The sequence below is a fragment of the Condylura cristata genome, unplaced genomic scaffold, assembly GCF_000260355.1.
Source record: "Condylura cristata isolate star-nosed mole 26May11 unplaced genomic scaffold, ConCri1.0 scaffold00020, whole genome shotgun sequence".
Classification (NCBI taxonomy): Eukaryota; Metazoa; Chordata; class Mammalia; order Eulipotyphla; family Talpidae; genus Condylura; species Condylura cristata.
In genome coordinates, this window is record NW_004567121.1 from 5,809,982 (window position 1) to 5,831,330 (window position 21,349).

Here is a 21,349-nt window from a genome sequence, read left to right on the forward strand (position 1 = left end):
TCTAAGGGAAACAATTAAAAATTAGCAGAAAATTTCAAAAGATATCTTTCTTCTTCTCAAATTGAAGAATTTTGTTTTTATTAATGGTGAAATTAACAAAAAGGCACATTTTAGTTAATTTCCCTCCACTTGGAATATTTGCTTCCTCTGAATATTTTCTTGCTCTTATCAGTCTTTGTTTCTTGCTGATCCATTTGTAGGCCATTGTTTGGTTTCTTTGAGCTTATTTTTCTGATTCTTATGTTATCTCAGCAAAATGCTTTGTATGTCCCTTGCCACCAAGCTTCAGTCTAAAAATCATTTTAGTGTTTCAGAAGCACTGCAGAACTGTTTGTCCTGGCTCCTTTGGTGCCTTGACTAAATTTTCTCTCTCTCAGTGTATTAATGGAGGGCAGAGGAAGATCAGGGATGATGGGAGTAGTAGGTCAGTATGAATGAGATTTATGGAATTAGGACTGTTCAAAAAAATTTATTTTGGTAGGGACTCTTCTTGTGTTTTCAATAACGTAATAGCTAAAATTTCTACCTAAAGGTTCCTGTGAGAACAACGTCTCGATCCCCTGTCCTGTCCCGTCGGGATTCCCCACTGCAGGGCAGTGGGCAGCCAAATAGTCAAGCAGGTCAAAGAAATTCCACCAGGTAAGAGACTCATAGTTCAGTTTAAAAACTGGTACACAGCAGTCTCTTAGTCTTAAGTTATCTGTGTGCTGAAAAATGCCCATAAACATGGAAATTTGGGGACAAAGAGGTTATAACTCCATTATAAAGAGAAAACTGCCATAAAATCCTTTAACATGAAAAATATAAAATTGACTTGTAGTGAAAAGAGAGTTTAATTCTAATTGTGGGTTGTGTTTTGAGGCAATTTTGAAAAGAAAACTACCCATCTGTGTAAGAGTAAGTGGAGAAGAGAGAGTACCAGGAAAGTAAGGGAGTTTCTAAGAGAGCTGTAAATTTGGCATCCTGTGGCCTCAAGAGTGGTATAGAAATCACAGGCTACTCAAGAGAGTAGCTGACCCACAGTCTATAACCAAGTAGTACTTCTTAGGTTCTAGAACTGCTTCGTTCCATACAGTGGCTGTTAATCAGATGAAGCTACTTAAAAATTGCATTTTAATTAAAGTTAGTAAAATTAAAAATTTAATTTTCTTAGCTGCGCTAGCCAGAGTTCAAGTGCTCAGTAACCATTTGTAGCTACCAGACCCTACAACTGAGCCGACGAACATTTGTGTTATCTCAGTAAGCCCTGGTTCCTGGGCCAGTGCTGTTCTGGAGGAGGAAAAGATCATTGTATTGAGTGGTTTGTACTAGACCACCACTGAACCTGTAAAGTTAGCCACTTGCATGTGGAACCGTGGTGTAATTTAAAGTGAGTTGGCAGGCAGCCCAGAAGCTGCAAGGAGCTGGTTCTCAAGTGAAGAGGGCTGAAGTTGGGGAGCTTTTCATAGGTTAATTTTTGAGAGTAGTAATGGAGGGATGGAAATAGTAGAAATTTGAGTGTGATTAGGTAAGTGGAATTTTTTGGGTACTGGGTGAGTTTGTAACAGAAATAGTGACACTTCTAGAATGAACAGTATCACTTCCTGTCACTTGATGTGGAAGTTCTGCTAATGATAGGATATCATTTAGCCTTTGGGGTTTGTTCTATCTTAGATAAAAAATCCATAAATGATATTATTGCAGCTTTTGGTGAATGAATCTTTAAGTGCTATTTTTAGGCTTTTTTTTTTTTAATAGCAACATCAGAAACAGTGCACAATCATTAAACATCAGAAACAGTGCATAATCACGTGTTTCATGCTACAGCTTGGGATCATACATTAACTGTTTCCTTCTTTTCTAACAGCAGTATTGAACCGAGATTGCTGTGGGAAAGAGTGGAGAAACTGGTGCCCAGGCCTGGCAGCGGCAGCTCTTCTGGGTCCAGCAACTCAGGGTCCCAGCCTGGGTCCCACCCTGGGTCTCAGAGTGGTTCTGGGGAGCGCTTCAGAGTGAGATGTGAGCCTCTGGTTTTTTTTTTTCCTTTCTCTGTTAGTGATAACGGTATTGACTGTGGTCAGTGTAATAGAAATCCTTTTTAATCATAATCATGTAAAAACACCTGTGATTTTTATGTGTGTATCACAAAATAGTGCTTCAATATAAATTATAGATGATACTCATTGTAATTTTAATAATAAAGAGTTAACATTTGAGAGCTTATGTACACCTAACACTGACAACACTTCGTGTGCATTATCTCATTTAGTCCTTATGATACTTGTATGTATAATCATCATACATACATACAAGTGTGGATCATATGCTTAAGTAACTACAGTTTGTGAAATTAAGTAGTATATCCAGTCAGCTTGATTAGGCCAAGCTGAGATATAAACCCACTTTGAGTATAGACTTCAGGACGTACACTGCCATCAGTATTGGTTATTATAACGTACTCATGACATAGTTAAAATATACTTTATTAGATTAATGACATAACATGAGACATTGTAATTATACGCATAGTTGGTAAAGGTGGTGATGGAGAAGTCTGAGAAAGGGGTTAGCACAGCTGCTGAGCTCCGCTAGCTGCCTGTGTTGCATACCTGGGAACACAGAGCTGCATGTGGCCATGAGTGGGCCTGACAAACATGGGCGGGAGGGCGAAGAAGGGGAGACAAAGGCCAGCTAGGTGGGTCTGTTCTGTAATATGTTTCCATGCGTTTATGTGTGTCTGCCTCTCTTGTCTCTTTTGAACTTAACAGCATCCTCCAAATCTGAAGGTTCACCATCTCAGCGCCTTGAAAATGTAGCAAAAAAACCTGAAGATAAAAAAGAAGTTTTTAGACCTCTCAAGCCTGCTGTAAGAATTGCACAAAATCAATGTTACTTATTTCAAGTTTGAGTGGGATCTATTAAACATACGTAATTGAAAGGCCTGTAATCTTTTCTGTGGAGTCCCCACATAAATTGGAGAAATTACAAGGAATGTCATAAATCTGAAACGCATTTATGAGCCTTTTGCTTTAGTCTTTTAAATTACAGAAAAAAAAGAAAAGCTATGTTATCTCTTTCTTAGCATTAACCTTTACATATTCTTGATGCATTGGGTGCTTACAATGCTGACTTTTAGAATAAAGTTTTTAAAATTACCTTCTCAAGCTTACCTGTTGCTTCGGCTCCGCCTTTTGGTATATGGTATGACAGTTGTGACTGCTCGTTGTATGTCTCCCTTAATCCTTGTCACTTTAACTGACTCTGATTGTATGTGCTGTGTGTGGGCTCTTAAGCCTGTTGGATTTTGATTTTCCGCTTGAATTTATTTCTGTACTTTTTCTTTCCCCTTTTTTCTCCTGTGCTTCTTTGTGCCCTGCACGCTTCACTGGTGGCTTTTCTGACTCCATGAAACTGCCGCTGGACTGAAGGGCGAAGTGGTAAGCCCATCTCTGAAACATTCGGCGTCACAGCAACAGTTCATATGCCTTTACACGACATGGCCTTTTCCTTTCTCAGTGTGCCTTTTTTTCTTTTCTAAGATTAAAAAAACCTAAGCTTTTGCTTCATCTTTTTTAATACACAAAATGCTATGTAATTAAAAAAAATTATTATTAAGGTAGCCTTTTGAAAGAACTTAAAGCTACAACTATAATCATAAAATGATTAGACCTGGTACAGTACTTGATCACTGTTATTTCAGAGACTGAAGCTCAAAGATAAGAAACATGTTCATACTTATGAAGTGTTAAAATTTTGTGGAGAACATTAAGTTGCTAGAGAAAAGTAACTACATAAATTACTTTTCTTAAAAGTCATGACTGTTAAATAAAATTTCCAAGTAAAAGAATATACTTTGTTCTTCCATATGAAATTATAGAACATAAATAATAATCATGCTTGAAAATTATACTGGATAACTGAATCTTTAACTGTCTCACTGTAGGGTAGTAAACAGAAATGAGGGCTTTTTTGAGTACTAGCTTTTCATTGGATTTCTCCTCCTTCTGATGTTTATATTCATTAGTGGTATCACAGGTAAATGTGGGCAGGGTGGTGGCAGAGAAGCCCACCTGGTCTCCTGCAGCACACATCGTGTTTACCACCTTCTTGCATAATGTCAGGAATTTTTGACAAGCATGACAATTTGTGAGTAATTGGTGAAGCAAGACATGAATGATACTCACTGCACTCTTTCACTTTTCTGTAGTTTTGAAATGTTTAAAATAAAAGAACTAAAAATAAAAACTGCATTAATAAACACTTTAAATCAGACCTATTTGACTAGACCTTGGTTTCTGGGGCAGGTGTCTATGTAACATACTCCACAGATCTGTCCACACACATTTGTTGATGTAGAATTTTATCTCAAAGTTGGAATAAAAATACTCATCGTTAATAAGTGTTGTTATTACAAGATTTGAGTTAGCTACATTTTGGTCTTTTTAGTCTTTCCTTTAAAACTTAACTTTTTCTGTCAATAACTTTTCAAGCTCACTTACATGTTTTACACAGCTCTCATTGTGGCTCTTTAGTCAGTCAGAGTACTTCTTGCTCTTTGCTTTTTTCCTCCCACTTTGTTCCCTTTTATTTACTTACTCTTCCATCCTTACATTAGGACTTGACTGCACTGGCAAAAGAGCTTCGAGCAGTGGAAGATGTACGACCGCCACACAAAGTGACAGACTACTCTTCTTCCAGTGAAGAGTCAGGGACGACAGATGAGGAGGATGATGATGTGGAGCAAGAAGGGGCTGAGGAACCCACCTCTGGACCGGAGGACACCAGAGCAGCGTCAGTGCTTGGTGTATTTTGGGGAGGGTGAGAGTGCCCCATGGAGTCTTTCCACTGGAGCCACACGGTGCTTTATAAACCTGTGTGATTCCATGAACATTCAGTGTTCACTTACTGTGGGCTTAGCAGTGGACAGTCCTTCCCCCTCCCTCTTCAGTTATGTCAGTGCTCCCCCTCCCCCCCACAACAAACATCCCAATATTTTGTTTTTTAATTAGAGCATGTTATGAAAGGAAAATTTCATTTTGGTTTAACTGCTTAAATTAACTACAAGTATTCATTTTAGTCATTTGCTCCAAAATAAACTATGCTGTTGGGAAATTCTTTGTAGAAGGAGAAAAGCCAACCTTCTGTTTAACTTGAGAAGAGTTAAACCTGTTACCTACAACTGATGAAAATCTAGTAGGATATCCTTGACTCAGGGGATTATGACCCCTCATCTTTGGATTTTGCTTCCATAGGTCATCTCTGAATTTGAGTAATGGTGAAACAGAATCTGTGAAAACAATGATTGTCCACGATGATGTGGAGAGTGAGCCAGCCATGACGCCGTCCAAGGAGGGCACTCTGATCGTTCGCCAGGTACCTGTGTCTCCTCTCTGGTGTTAGAGACTGAGCTTCTCCTGTAGTCATTAACCCACTTGCTCATTCACTCACTCATGCTGTTTCTCCATCATCATCTGTTTTCATGTTAACAAAACCCAGAGGGTAGAGTATCCGGGCGAGGGAGGTAGGTGTGTATTGCATGCTGAACAGGTAGCTAGTGTTCTTCCACCCCACATTGCTGCTCCTCTGCATGTTTGCGGCAGCCCTCATTCAAGCACCATGCTGAGTCTCACAGTCTGTGTCTGAGTAATAGAAAAGCCACAGTCCTTCAAAGGCTCACAGAGCAAGGAGGCATATCCAAGTCTGCAGCAGATAGCCTTGGGGATTCTGCAGAGAGCTCTAAGCTCTGAGTCAACAGTTGCAGGGGAAGCATCGGAGTCAGGCAGGAGCCACTAAAGAGGATGAGCCTCATTACAGTCACAGGGAGGGTGTCGTGGAGGAAAGGGACGGGTGGTCTTCTTTGTGTTCAAAATGTTAGCTTTTCACTTGTTGAATATTAAATGTACACCACCCAGATGTGTTCAATTTGGATTAAGTTTTGCAACTGTCTGTTCTTTTTCTTATTTTAGATATAATAAAAGTGATATGCTTCTTATTTAAATAGAATAGGGCGCCAATTTTGGACTTCTCCCTGAGTGTGTTTTATCTATGGCAATGCATTTGGATAGAAAGTGGAAAGAACATGGAAAAGACCAGGGGTCAGAGAAGCCTCAGGTTGCTTTCTAGAACAATAGATAGTAAGAGTTTTCAACGGAAAGAAGAAAGGCCTAGTGACTTTGATAGTAATAGTGTGGTAGATGAACCAGATTAAATACTCACTGCTGGAGTTGGAGGGCCACCAGATGAGGTATATTGAATTCTGTTGGCTCAGGTTAGGCATTCAGTAAGCAGTTCAGGCTAATTTGTCCATGCTTTTCCATGGTAATTTAACAGAGTTTGAGAAGTCACACAGTCAGTTATCTCTAGGGTCATAGGCAATTTTAGCAGCGCTTGAGCAAGACAAGTATGCCTGTTTTTTCTACAGAGTACAGTTGACCAAAAGCGTGCCAGCCATCATGAGAGCAATGGCTTTGCCGGTCGCATTCACCTCTTGCCAGATCTCTTACAGCAAAGCCATTCCTCCTCCACTTCCTCCACCTCCTCCTCCCCATCCTCCAGCCAGCCGACACCCACCATGTCCCCACAGACACCCCAGGACAAGCTCACTACTAATGAGGTATGTCTCGCACCACAGCTGGCTGCTTTCCTAGAGTTAGATCAGCACCGCCTAGTAGCCTAGCTTGCAGAGGAGACCTTTCCAGTGCCCCTCACCCCTTCCCTACCCACCCTCTTTCTTCTGTCACCCAGCCTTCTCCCCAACCCCCAAGTAACAGATCTGCATACAAATCCCTTAACCCGAGATCAATTTCCCTCCAAACTTGCCAGTTCACCATTTACTTTTCTCTAGAAAGTGTAGTTGCATGGCTTTCTTTATTCAGTTTACTTTTTAAAAGTCTAAATAAAATGATAACTGTGTTCTCGGATCCATTATGTATTTGGCATGAAATTCTGAAAGCATTTGTGGAATCTGCCTTTTTCATTCTCTTTATCCAATAAATAAAGTACAGGTAAATTTGGTTAAGCAGGCTTGGCCTTATTTGGACAAACTTGTTATCCTGTACAAGAATCTCCTTCAAAAGGGACTGGATCAGTTTTTTGTTTGTTTGTTTGTTTTCATTTGGGGTTTGTGGGTGGTGGTGCTTGGTTAATCTTTGTTTTCGTCCATTCTGCTAAAAGGATTTCTTTCCTTCAAATTCAGCATGACTCAGTTTGAGAGGAGGGCAAATGGTTTTTGGGAATACCTAGAAATTAGGGTCAAGTGGGATTTTAATTTAAAATTTTGAATGGGAAACCTGTGTGCTTGTCTGAAGGCTTGGCTGTGGCGCTCAGTCGGGTGCTCGTAGGTGAGTCTTTGCTCTTTGGAACAGGGTCATGCCCCAGTGCAGCTACAGAGTCAACATTAAGCACCCTGTACTTAAATGAGCAATGACTTCGATTTTGTGGGAAGTTTGGTTTAAATGCTTTTGTCTATCAGTGGAGGGGGGTGAACAGTGGCATGTAGCTTCAGCCTGTCTTGTCAGTGTGAACACTTAGCTGCTGGCCCTCCTCCCATCTCCCATTTAGTTCCCTTGTTAGAAAGAATCCAAGTAACTCTCTCCCTATGAGCAGGGCAAGTCAGCTGTTCGCAGCAGGCTCCGCATCAACTGGTCTGACCTCCAACCGTGGAACAGGGTGGGAACCCTGCTGGCAGGCAGCTGTGTCAGTGGAGAGGAGACCGGGTGCCCAGGGGGTGGCAGCTCTAGCACTGGGGGTGGCTTTTCGCTGAACGCAGGAGCCAACAGTTCAGGAGCAAAGCACTTGCGCAGAGGTGTTCTTTTTTTCTCCAATGACATAGCCCACCTACACTCACATTCTTCTTTATATTTATATTTAAACTTTGCTCCATTTTGCGCTAATGTACAGTATTTTACAATAACCCCTAACTCACTAAATTGGCAAGTTTATTTTTCTGTTTGTTTTGTTTTTAATTGTCATTACATTTCCACTTAACAATTCGTTTCACTTTCTTTGTGTTTTGTTTTGTTGTTGGGTTTTTAAATTTTCTTTTTCTTTTCTTTTTCTTTTTTTTAAGTCTTAAGTTACATTATTAGCCAAAACACTAGTACTCCTAAAAGAGCAAAAGGATATGCCTTATTTTGTCACGTGCACATTTCACTAATGATACGCAGTTTGACACAGGCTTAAAATATGTTTAAAACACTGGGAGCCAAAGTGTCTATAGCTTTCTGGCAAGAGGCTTTCTTTAAAATAAATTAGCATTTGCCATTATTACAGCGATGTTTAATTAGATTTGGGGGGGGGAGGGCAGGGAAATAAATACAAAAACTGATGACTTGAAGTCCAAACACTTCAGACTCCTCTAGAAATTTTCATTATAATTACTTTAAAAAAAAAAAAACACTTTGGAGCATGAAGTATATATTTTATTGATAACTTGCAATGTTCCTCTCTTGGACAATATTTCTGAAAAGTGATACAGCTCTTTCAGGGGTTTCAGGTTACATAGCCTGTTATTGGGGGTATATTGTACACATGCAGAGGCCCCCTCAGGACCGTTTTTTTGGGTAATGCTGCAGGAGGGCTTAGAGCTTTATAATGTGATACAGTGCAGTTTAGAGGTGGATTGAAATGTTTTATGTTCATTTTTTCAATGTCATTTGTATTAATACAATTGAAATTTACATTGCAGACTCAGTCCGCTAGTAGCACACTCCAGAAACACAAATCTTCCTCCTCCTTTACACCTTTTATAGACCCCAGATTACTACAGATTTCTCCATCTAGTGGGACAACAGTGACTTCTGTGGGTAAGTAAAGTAGCAACAAGGAAAGAGCTGACAATCAGGCCTGGGTCTCTCACGCTGCTCCCTGGTGGCTCACTAGTTGTTTGCAGGCGCAGACCTCGGAGACAGACACCATCCTGCTTGTATTGCCTTATTTGCAACGGGCTGCATAGTCGGTTTCCTTTTCCATATGCATTTCTTACGAATTTCTTTTCCTCGACAAAGTGTTGGTTATGACATGAATATTTACTTGTGGCTATAGAGGGGGAGGGAGGCAAGCACAATGTTTGTTTGTAAAAAAGTAATTTCAAGTGTACTTTGTTTTAGTGGGATTTTCCTGTGATGGAATGAGACCAGAAGCCATTAGACAAGACCCTACCCGGAAGGGTTCAGTGGTCAATGTGAATCCCACCAATACTAGGCCACAGAGTGATACTCCAGAGATTCGCAAGTACAAGAAGAGGTTTAACTCTGAGATTCTGTGTGCTGCCTTATGGGGTAGGTATCTGCTGCTACTGTGATCTTTTAATTTTCCATCTGAAGTGTGGAACATCTACACAGAATTTTAATAAGTAAATTGCCACTGGCCAGTTATCTGCAGAAGGAATTATTGAGCTGACTTTATCTGTGAATTGCTGTGGTGTGTGTATCACTTACAGAACTCCAGGCACCATGAGAGGGTGTTCTTAGAGAGTTTGTCATGTGTATCACTCTGCCATCTCACCTGCTTAAAACTTAGCTCTCTCACCCCTTCCTCACTGTGAGACCAGGGCTGCTCTCGGCCTCCCCTCGTCTTCCAGCCTCACACTTTGTTTCCCATTCCCCCACACCCAAACCTTGAAATTGACTTTTTTTTTTTAAAGATTTATTTATTTGTGCATACAGAGGTGCAGGGGCGGTGAGAGGATTCACCAGAGACAGAGCTGGGGTGCAGAACAGGCAGATTGAGGAAGTACACTGCTGAGGGGTGCAGCGGGCGGGTCAGGAGAGGTCTGCCGCGCCATGTGCGTGGGTCACCTCCGGGGCGGGGATTGAACTCATGCTGAAGTGGCTTTAGCTCCTTAATGCTGTGCTTCAAACTGCTGCGCCACCAGGGAGGGCCCCAAAATTGACCTTTTTTTTTTTAAGACTTATTTATTTTTATTTATTTATTTTTTTTAAAGATTTAATCATTTGTGCATACAAAACTGGGGTACAGGGCTCAGGGGCAGTGAGAGGCTTCACCAGAGACAGAGTGGGGAGCAGAACAGGCAGATGGACGAAGTACACTGCTGAGGGGAGCAGCGGGCAGGTCAGGAGAGGTCTGCCACGCCATGTGGTCACCTCCGGGGCAGGCGGGAATCGAACTCATGTGTAAGTGGCTTTAGCTTCTCAGTGCAGTGCTTTAACCCACTGTGCCACCAGGGAGGGCCAAGACTTAGTTATTTTTAAGCCAGAAAGAATGAATGGTTTCACTCATAGCAGGAGTATAGTGGACGAGGCGAGAAAATAATAATGAACAGTTATATACCAGAGACATTTTATGGGGGTAGAGTGGGGAATGAGATAAAAAACAGTGGGGAGAGGGAAGTACACTGGACTTTGGTGATGGCACAGGGTGATTTGATGATGGGAAGCCCAAAGGGGTTACAACTGGGATGGAAAAAATGCACAAAATGATGGAAAAATAAACTATTGAAAAGAAAAAAAAAAGACTTATTTATTTTTACATACAGAACTGGGGTACAGGCCAGAGGTGCAGGGGTAGTAAGAGGATTCACCAGAGTCAGAGTGGGGAGCAGAACAGGCTGACTGACAAAGTACACTGCTAAGGGGAGCAGCAGGTGGGTCAGGAGAGGTCTGCCACGCCATGTGGGTCACCTCTGGGGTGGGTGGGGATCAAACTTGTGCTGAAGTGGCTTTAGCTTCTTAGTGCTGTGCTTTTTACCTGCTGCACCACCAGGGAGGGCCCCTGAAATTGACTTTTTAAGGAGCAGCCTGTTTCTTCTCAGAAAAGTGTCTTACTCCCTTGTAAATGGGTGAAAACATGCTGTCCTCTGACTGCAGTCCAGGCACAGCCTCCTCTGCATTTCACTCCTTCAGTGTTGATGAGAGCCATGTATCCCCTGCAGGGGCTGGATCAGTCCTCTCCTCACCCACCTTGGACCTTCACTTTTGCTACCTACCTGGGCTGCTCCTTCCTTGGGAAGATGATGGAGCTTATCTTCTCAATCTCAAGATATCCCTTATTGCTGTCTTTGAAGAAGAAACCTATTCCTTGATAAAATTTCATCCTCCTTCACCTTCTGGACCTTTTTTTTTAAGATTAAGATTTTATTTATCTAGTTTTCTTAAACTGAGTTAGCAGTGATTTTAGTTAACTGAGTTAACAGTGTTGACTCAGATACAGGTTCACACCTTTTCATAGGTATGTTCCCATACTCAATCACCAATGCACCCAGAGTTTTTCATCTTCTGGACTTTGCTCTCTCTCTCTTTTCCCCTTGCAGACTCAATTTCCTTCTCTTTACTTCTTGATATCTGGACTTCTGTCCTTGTACGACTAAGTATTACAAAGCCCTTAGTGATCATCAGTCTTAAAACAACACCTAGGTAAAGGTGTAACAGTGGCCATTTGGGGAGTTCACTGGAATCAAATGAAAGCAGCTGGGGATCTTGTCTTGGCACCTTGCTGTGGCTTGGTGAATGTCACTTGAGGCCGTGATAGGAGTTGAGTTCATTTTCATTCGAAGTAAAGACCCACTTTTATGGGGGTGATTATATCCACAGAATTAGTATAGTATATTCAGTGTAAGATGTTAAATGTGTTCTTTCAGAATTGGTGTATTAACTTTTATCCAGAATATTTGTGTTTGTTTATTTCCCTCTAAATCCTGCAAAGTGTTGGGCCCCATTCTGTGTGTCATAAACTGTTTTTTGAACAGTTCCTTTTCCTAATTCTTCAGTACTTCTAAGAACAATCAGCATATCTTGAGGCCCCCCCCCCCTTTTTTTAAACACAGTGAAACTATTAAAAGAAGAGGCAGGGAAATGAAGTTGAAATTTGTTTCTGCAAATCAATGTATATGAGATGCTTGACTAGGGGCCCAACAACGGTGGATTTCCTTAAATTGCTTGTGACAGCTATCATGAGTTATCTTTGAAGTTAAAAATAAGCCACTTAAAGACCCACATACTAAAAGCTAAACCACATGCTGTGAGAGCAATAGCTCCATGAAGAAAGAACTACAGTGCCATTACAGTATTACTGTGAAATAGTAAAACTGACACATTTATATGCTGCTGATTAGTGTTATATAGGTTAGTTTGTGTGCCCCTCTCTGGAAAAGGCTTGCAACAAATTTTCTGTAAACTGTCTTATAAGTGAGCATTGTAATCTAGTAAATAGTATTAAGTTTTTTAATGAAATGATGTTCTTATTAACAGCCAGGATTATCTTAACACATCTTTTGAAATGTGGTCGTTTTCATTCTTATATTGATAATGAATTGTCTGCACTTGTTATGGTGCTTCATTTATATCACAAATTATCATAGAATTTGAAGGATCTTTTTAATCACCTTATAAAGCCTTTCTTCCCATAACCTATACTAGATTCCTTTGAGTTCTATTGCAGTTTATAATATATCTTGCCTTTTAACAATTAATTGTATAAAATGAATTATCTAACACCTTGAACAGTTAAAATTGTGAATTTGTAGAAAAAAATTGCAGGGAAACACTCAGAGTACTGTTCAAGTAATTCTGCATTAATTGGGTAATGTAGTCACAGCAAACTAAGCAACAGAAAAGTAAAATTATATGAAAATGAATAGGGTGCTTCTTAAGCATTAATTTCTCTTATACTGATAAATTCTTTCATTGATAAAAAAATTACATTTTTTGACGACTCTAGAGATGCTGTTGTGTTAGAATCTGTAGTGCTTCTGTGTATTTGTAACTGTTGTCTGTGCATGCCTGACATCTGTGAGTCACTGACATTCTAATTTGAGTTTGAGCAATATTAATAGCAAGTACCCATGTAAATTCCAAGTTCCCTACTTTCCCCTAGGGCTCCCAAAACATGCTTGCAGCCTTCTCGTAAGGATTGTGGTATAGAGTCCTCCAAGCGTTGGTGTTTTACCTATTCAATGTGGAACAGACAGAAAGCTTGGCAGGGTAGCAATAACTTTGTGAAAGCATAAACATTTCATCCTTGTCTCACTGAGTTTATTACCTGAGTTAGGGACTCAATGCAATTATAGATGTACTTAGTCCTCTAAGACTATAAGGTGATCTGCACTACATGTCACAAAATGTAGTCAATGAAGGTTATAGACTAAGGAAGCAACTGGTGTTAACAAAATAAGTGAATGAATAAAAAGGAAGAAAAAAAAATCATTTAAGGGTCAGCAGAGTTTTGAATGCTAGATCAAGAGTTTTAGACCCTGCCCTATAGGAATGTGTAGGTTCTAGAGGTATAGTGTGACTGCTTGAGTAATTCGAGAAAATTGGGACTGTTTAAAAGTGCAGTCTTGAGAAAGCAGAGGGAGATCTCACTAAAAGCAGCCTTGATTAACATCTTTCCACTAGTTTTAAGTGGCCAAATTCTGAAGGTGGTTGAGAAAAGAGGATTGGGAAGAGAAAGAGGTCACCTCTGGTAGTTAGTTTGGCTAATTTGGGGGAGGGTAGTGTTTTTGATAGACCTGGCAAAAGTGGAGAAGCTAGCTTCAGTAGAAGTTACACCAGATAGAAAAGTAGAGAGAGTGAGTAAAGAATTAAGAGTTAATGACTTAGGTGTATGACTTAGACAGATAGACAGCAAAGGAGATGTGTATAGAAAAAGAAGCAGAGAAGGTTTGTGGAAAACACAGATGGAGACTGAACGGAGCTGGAGAGAGTGGGAAGATGGTGGCAGTGCATGTCTAAGCTAGGACAGGTCCTGTCAGGAGATCACAGTGTTAACAATATTAACAAGATATAGAGAGACAGAGGGCTGTGTGCAGTTACTTCTCTTCTTGGTGATGATGGAGAGTGGTCTTTCAGAAAACTTTAAACCAAATAATAAGAGTGAAGTAATCATAAACTTTTAAGAATTTCAGAAAGCTATTTGTATTTCATTCCAGAAGTTTGCCAGTGAAAATTAAGAGATGCAAAGGAAGCATGAAGATAATATCAGACTTTGTTCAGGTGTCTAATATGGCTGACAAAAATGTAGAATCTGTAATGCCAAGGGGATGGTAAACTCAGGGATCTGAGAAGAACTGTAAACTGGTAAACTGGTCAATTATCCAGAAAATAGAGGAGTTGAAGCTCGTATCTCTCCTTGTATTCTATTTTATATTTAAATAAATGTTTTACTTTCACTGCTCTATCCACTGACTATTCTAAGCATTTCTTTTCTGGGAAAGTTAAGGAAATCACTCTTAGGTGTTTTTAGCTCTTTTTTTTACAACCATGCTGTTTGTCATAGACACAGTCTAAAATTAGGCTTTTCTGTGTCCTTGAAATAGGGGTGAATTTGTTAGTTGGCACAGAGAGTGGCCTGATGCTGCTGGACAGAAGTGGCCAAGGAAAAGTTTATCCTCTGATCAACAGACGACGATTTCAACAAATGGATGTCCTTGAAGGACTGAATGTCTTGGTGACAATATCTGGTAAGTGTGTGGTAATACAGGATGCATAACTCTTTTGAAAACATCATGCTTCTGGGCACTAAGCTTCAATTAGCTCGCTCTCTGTGAAGTAATGGGTAAATTAGATAAAGCCATTGTGTAATTCTATAATGATGATATAGGAGAATGTTTCATATGTGACTCACATGTGCGCACTTCACCTGTGATGCCTCCAAAGAGCACTCTTGAAAAGCACAGGAAGGTGTACTTTATAATTAAATGACATCTCCGGTATGCAGCTTCTCCACTGTGGGGCGTGTGTGCACTTCCTCCCATATGACTCTTTCATGCAAAAGAAAGTACGCTTTGCTATAAATACTTGATGCAAGTGTCTTTTTAAGAGTATTTTTCTAGGCATTAGTGATTTATGTTCATTGTAGAAAGTAAAAAGAAAAAAAAATTACTATATAAAAGCAAGTAGAAGAAATAAAAAGTAAAATCATCCAAGAGAGTACCTAAACTGTTATGATTTTGATTGTGATTGCGTGAATCCATAGATCAAGTTATGTGGAACTGACAGGTCTTAAATATTGAGTCTTGGCTTTCTTCAGTTATTTAGATTTCCTTCTTCACACTTTTACATTTCCCTAATAGAGCTCTTATGTAGGACTGTTTTGCTAGATATATAAATGATCTCAGATTTATTTTAAATTTACACTTGCAAGTATATAAGAAGGTGGTTGACTTTTGTATATTAACATTGCATCTTGCGAGCTTATGATAATCACTGAATAGTTTCAGGAACTTTCTGCCAACAAATTTTCATGCCTTTGTAAACAAAATACGATTTTATTCCTTCTTGCCCAATCTATATACCTTTTTATTTTCCTTTTCTTGCCTTATTGCATTAGCTAGGACTTCCATATGAAGTTTAATAAGAGTGCTGAGAGAGGACATCCTTTCTTGTTCCTGATCTTGGGAGGGAAGTATTAGTTTCTCAACATTAAGTACAATATTAGCTCTTAAGTTTTTTGTAGGTGTTCTTTATCAAAATGAGGTAGTTCCCCTCTTTCTATTTAATGTGAGTTTCTATCATGAATTAGGCATTGATTTTGCTGCATGTTTTTTCTGCATCTGTTGATACATGGTTTTTCTGTTTCAGCTTGTTGATGTGAGTGATTATGTGACTTATTTTGCTCAACATTATTTTCTGTTGCTTACAACTGTTTTTCCTCTTTGTCCCTATGTATGCCACAATTTATTTACTCATTCTGCTGTTGGTAGATATTTGTGGTGTTTCCTACTTCGTTATATTACAAACTATGCTGCTATGAACATTTCTACTTATGTATTTGGCATCGACACTCCTTGGTTGTAGACATTCTGATAAATGTATGAAATTGTATGCCATTTTGGTTTTTAATATGTATTCATATATAAAAAATACCTTTTTATATATCTATGAAATAATGTCTTTTGCCTGTTCTAGTTGCTTGCCCCATCTCTCTGTTGGCTTATCTTTCTAGTTGAGCCTGTTCTAGTTGCTTGCCCCATCTTTCTGTTGGCTTATCTTTCTAGTTGATTTATAGGTGTTCTGTATTTCACATGTGACTCTTTTGTCAACTCTGTAAATTGCTCATATATTCAATTTATGGTTTGGATTTTGTTGGATTTGAGTCACTGCATTGGGTGATTTCTTTAAGCCTTCAGATACTATTAAATGTAATATAATAGCCACATAGAGGGCTTTGAGAATCAAGTGACATAATACATATGAATGCATCTTATATGCTCTATTGGTTGTATTATTGTTAGAGATATTTGTATTACTTTATGTAAGTTCTTTTAATTGTCTCCTTCTAAGTCAGGCTTACACGTGGTGGCAATTATATAAAGGTTGCAAAAACCTACCTGAATAGTTTCAGTTGAGTTTCTAGTAAAGCCAGGTTACAAAATGATTCCCGGGGGATGATACTGTTTATTTAAGTTTATTTTGATTATTATTATCAGTGATAATAACTGCTTTTGTATACATGTGTAAAATATTTACATATATGTTTTGCTAGGCAAAAAAGATAAATTACGTGTCTACTATTTATCCTGGTTAAGAAATAAAATACTTCACAATGATCCAGAAGTTGAGAAGAAGCAGGGATGGACAACTGTGGGGGATTTGGAAGGATGTGTACACTATAAAGTTGGTAAGTACCAGAAGGCTCACAAAGGTACTTGTTCCGTTACTGTCTCGCTTAAAATCACCATATTCTTTGAAACTTCTAGTAATAAACTTGTTTCTGCTACTTGGAACTCAATTTTGGTGTTTTATTTCTGAGGCATCTAAGTGTGACCTGCTGCTCCCTCTGCCCTCTGTCTCATCCACATAGTTAATTGGTCTGACCCTTCACCCAGTCTGTATTCTCTGTAAGATGTTCTTCAAGGTAAATAGGGGAGATTGCAAAACAAAAGCCAGCAGTGTTCTGTCTTTGAAGTCTAAGCTTATTCTCCTATTAGCAGACTATGGATCCTTAGCAGTCATTGGTAGAACCTCTGAGAATTTGATCCAAAAACCAGTAACTTCTCATTTTGAGCTAAGTGTACTGTGCAGGATACTGTATTTTTGCTAACAAATGATTTAGCTGGCCAGTTTTTTTTTTTTTCCATCCAATCACACATGCAGTGGTTCTCAGTAAGTAAGATCTCATAAGAATAAAACCAAATTTCATTATTTAAAAAAAAATCAAAATACAGGTACCAACATTGGAAATTATGGTGAAAAATGGCCGTTAGCCAGATTAAATTTATGGAGTTGATGCATTATAAGAAATTTGAAATGGGAAGTTGAGAAGGTGACATATGGCCTATAGGTACCTAAAACTGATAACATAAGGGACATATTGAATGCTGATTTCTGATTATATGTTTTCTTTAGTTGTGAAGTTACATCCTGTAATCAGTTCCTCTCCTCCCAGGGCTATTATAGTTATTATCCTTGTCTTGTTTCCACAGTCTGTACACAACGTGCAGCTCATTGGTTAATAATGACTACAGAAGTCACTTCCATATTTGGATTGATTAAGAGTGGTAATGGAAAGTTAGTAATATTAGTATAAATTGGGATTAGGCTTTTCTGTGTTGTGTCTTTGTGAATTATTTTTACTTGCTGAGGTATAATTAAAGTCGTCTAAATTTAAGGAAACAGCTTATAATGGCTGAAGTATACATTAATAGATTATCCTACAGGGACTGCTAGAGCAGATACTAGAATTTACTGAGCTTTTCATTTAAAAAAAAAAAAAAAAACCTAAGCCCTCTTATAATGAATCACAAGCATTTTCTGGAGATACATGTGTGTAGCACTATTCATTACCTTTATAGTTTTAGGAAATTGTTTTTAGTTTCTCAAGACCAGTGCTGTGTAGTAAGACTTACCATCAAGAATAGGGAGCTATTCTCTTTAAATAACATGAAATAAACTTTAAAATCTCGTTTTTCATGGCACTAATACATTTCATGTACCCAATAGCCACATGTAAGTAGTGACTATCATATTAGCAGTAAAGATAAAACCTTCCCATCTTTGCAGAAAATTCTTTTAAACAGCCTATTTTAGAATCCTTTAACATCTTAATGTCAGTTATTTATTTGAACAGTGAGAATATATGGAATTTTTTTTTTTTTAAGATTTATTTATTCATACAGAACTGGGGTACAGGCCAGAGGTGCAGGGGCAGTGAGAGGCTTTATCAGAGACAGAGTGGGGAGCAGAACAGGCCGACTGACAAAGTACACTGCTGAGGGGAGCACCGGGTGGGTTAGGAGAATTCTGCCACGCCATGTGGTCACCTCCGGGGCAGGGGAATAATCTCATGCTGAAGTGGCTTTAGCTTCTCATTGGTGTGCTTTGACCCACTGTGCCACCAGGGAAAGCCCCTGTAATTAGATTTTGATGCAACTTTCTAGGTTCCTCAATCTGCAGGTCACATCCAAGACTTGTGAAAACTACACAGAATGTTTGGGAATCTCTTCATTGACTAATCACATCATCATCTTTATGAAATAATACTGAGACCTGGAGGCTTTTAGATAGTATTGAATCCTTGCAGTCTAAGGATCTGAGAAACACTAGGGACTGTTTATTACTAACCAGAGTATTGGAACCCAATACAATATGACATAAGATGGAAACTGTGGATTTATCCATTAAAGTAGAAAAAAGAAAATTGTCAGGTATGATCTCTCTCTAGTCTAGCTTCCCTGGTTCAATCTATTAGAAATAGGTTCAGCTTTGTCTTACGGCTGCTTTTTGGTTACTTCTTTGTAGTCATTTGGAACATAACCCTTTACTGATGGATCTTACTGTTGAGGAAGCCCTTGCTGCTTTGGATGAACCCTAGAGAGGCATATTTATAAAGATTACAGAAAATAATTAAATAAAAGTATCCAGAGTTACATACTGACCTGCTCCTTCTCTTGTTTGTGTTTTTTTTTTTTTTTTTTTCAGTAAAATATGAAAGAATCAAATTTCTGGTGATAGCTTTGAAGAGTTCTGTGGAAGTCTATGCGTGGGCACCTAAGCCGTATCACAAATTTATGGCCTTTAAGGTAAGAATGTGAAATGCACTTAAAAATAGCATCAATTATTCATGCTATGACCAAGAGCCTAGGAGTAGTTTTAAAATCTGAACCATTGAAGCAGGTCATTTGAAAGTTTTATACCAATATATAACATTATAAGAGACTATCTGTCATGTAATAAACCTCGCCCTTGCTCTCCGAGTCACACTGTCAGTATAGTAACAGAAGGAAATGTGACAATATCACCTCTGTTACCTCCATTTAAAAAACAGACCTTTACCTTCTACCTCAAACCATAGATTTGCATAAAAAGTCAACAATAAAGTATCCAACAATTGAGAATTTTAAGTTGGTACATAAATTTTAATAGGGTATGTAAAAACAAAATTTCAGAAATTCTTAGTGACAGAATATTAACACTGAATAGAAAAAGAAGGAAGTTAAAATATGTACTATTCTGTTTTTAAAAAATTATAGAAAAAAGTTACTTTATTGAGAGCTTCTAATATTTTTTATGATTCTAGAGTTTGTATTAGATACAAATTTATGAAAGTTAATTTAAATACTACATTAAATATTATAAATAACATTTCTAATTTGTAATATAATAGTAATATAACATGTCCTGTTTTAGTATAATGTAAGGAATTAATAATTTTTTTTCAGAATGGTTATCTTGAAAATATTTTGACATGTTTTATCAAGGGTAAGCATCAATTTGGAAAAATTACAGACTTAATACTTGATTCCAGTATAACTCCTATAACTCTCAATATTTAAGTGCTACAGCTCCTCCTCTGCCTTTACTGTCTGCATTTGAGGCATTGAATAATACAGAAATTTATTATTTTCCTTGAGCTTTGTAAGGAAGATTTGGGACCTGCTTTCTGGAAGAAGTGTTTTCCAGATATTGATAAATAGACAAAAAGCATAATAGATTACAGACCTCAGAAGTATTTTTGCATATAGTTATAATAAGCCACGGGTGGCTTATTATTTGAATGAGTAGCTTAAGTCTAGCTTCTCTGGTTCTATCTATAGAAATAAGTTCAGCTTTGTTTTACTGCTGCTTTTTGGTTACTTTATAGTCATTTGGAGAATTGGTACATAAACCTTTACTGGTGGATCTTACTGTTGAGGAAGGCCAGAGGTTGAAAGTGATCTATGGATCTTGTGCTGGATTCCATGCTGTTGATGTGGATTCAGGATCAGTCTATGACATTTATCTACCAACACACGTAAGAAAGAACCCACACTCTATGGTTGGTTGAATGGCTTCGTTTTGTTCTGACTTTTGTCTATACGCTGCTTAATAAACTAATACAAGCAGGGATTCCTTCCTTACCCCTTGGTGTGGGGGTAAGTATTTAAATGATGTGTCATTTTCAATAATCCCTTGCTTGAGACAAGTGGAAATCCACTCTCCTTGCTATCTGAAGTCCTCTTGAGAGCTTCTTAGCCCTGGCTTGACTAACATGGGATGGATTTGGGGAATTTGCTGGCAGGTCAAAAACCCTTGGGAAATAATTTCTTAAAGGGAACAATCCAGATAGATTTCAAGGAGCTCAAAATGTGAATCAGTCCCTCGAGTTTCTCAAGATGTTGTCCTGTTGCTCCACTTATCACCAGGGATGTGAACCATTGAGTTCACCCAGACAGCCTTACTGAGCACTGTTGCAGGTTTAGAAATAGCCACAAACATTCATCCCTGTGCTTTGTCCTCTTCTTTAGATCCAATGTAGCATCAAACCCCATGCAATCATCATCCTCCCCAACACAGATGGAATGGAGCTTCTGGTGTGCTATGAAGATGAAGGGGTTTATGTCAATACCTATGGAAGGATCACCAAAGACGTGGTTCTACAGTGGGGAGAGATGCCGACTTCTGTAGGTGGGTAGTCCTCCCGGAAAAAGCAGTGTTTGTTAGGGTGGAGCCTTCCTAAAGCTGCATTTACTTAAGTGCTAACGTTTCCTGGTGTTCAGTCTGTTTGGCCATTTAAGGAGGAGATGGCAGTAGATGGAGACCATGGACTAGTCATGGTCTACGTTAGGACAAAAGTTCAAGCAATCATTAATACTTTTAGAAGTAATTCTGATCCTTCATTTAATCCTTAAGACACAAGGAAAAAGTGTTTTTATTGACTGATTTGCCCTTGCCAAGTGGCAGAGCCACAGCCTCCACAGCCTCTTCTGGTGCGCACTCAAGGCTGGTCACTGAAATGGTCACAGCTTTAAGTTTCTGATCCCCACCTATTTTGGTTTTATTGTAGTTAAGTCCCTGACCCTGTCTACTCACCATTTTGTCTTACTTTTCTCATGGCTGTTTGATGAAAATATGAGCCCTAAACTATAAACTCAGTCGGCCATTGCTCAAGATTGACATGAAATGCCTCAGGGAAACTAATAGATTCAGCTATTGAT

At 38.8% G+C, this 21,349-nt stretch overlaps 1 protein-coding gene across 14 annotated transcripts in view; it reads left to right on the forward strand.

The window, feature by feature from the left end:
* MAP4K4 (mitogen-activated protein kinase kinase kinase kinase 4) overlaps positions 1-21,349 on the forward strand; it is a 171,740-nt gene that overhangs the window by 145,837 nt on the left and 4,554 nt on the right. For 6 of the 14 annotated variants that reach the window (XM_012727451.1, XM_012727448.1, XM_012727454.1 and 3 more), the window contains 14 exons: positions 533-639; positions 1,847-1,998; positions 2,748-2,845; positions 3,408-3,416; positions 4,595-4,770; positions 5,232-5,352; positions 6,401-6,592; positions 8,666-8,783; positions 9,087-9,257; positions 14,252-14,395; positions 16,420-16,554; positions 18,855-18,955; positions 20,017-20,166; positions 20,660-20,819. In XM_012727451.1, coding sequence (XP_012582905.1) covers positions 533-639; positions 1,847-1,998; positions 2,748-2,845; positions 3,408-3,416; positions 4,595-4,770; positions 5,232-5,352; positions 6,401-6,592; positions 8,666-8,783; positions 9,087-9,257; positions 14,252-14,395; positions 16,420-16,554; positions 18,855-18,955; positions 20,017-20,166; positions 20,660-20,819 — 1,834 coding nt within the window. The remainder of the gene's footprint in view (positions 1-532; positions 640-1,846; positions 1,999-2,747; positions 2,846-3,407; positions 3,417-4,594; positions 4,771-5,231; positions 5,353-6,400; positions 6,593-8,665; positions 8,784-9,086; positions 9,258-14,251; positions 14,396-16,419; positions 16,555-18,854; positions 18,956-20,016; positions 20,167-20,659; positions 20,820-21,349) is intronic. The other 8 variants (XM_004686175.2, XM_012727449.1, XM_012727453.1 and 5 more) reach the window with 5 other exon arrangements.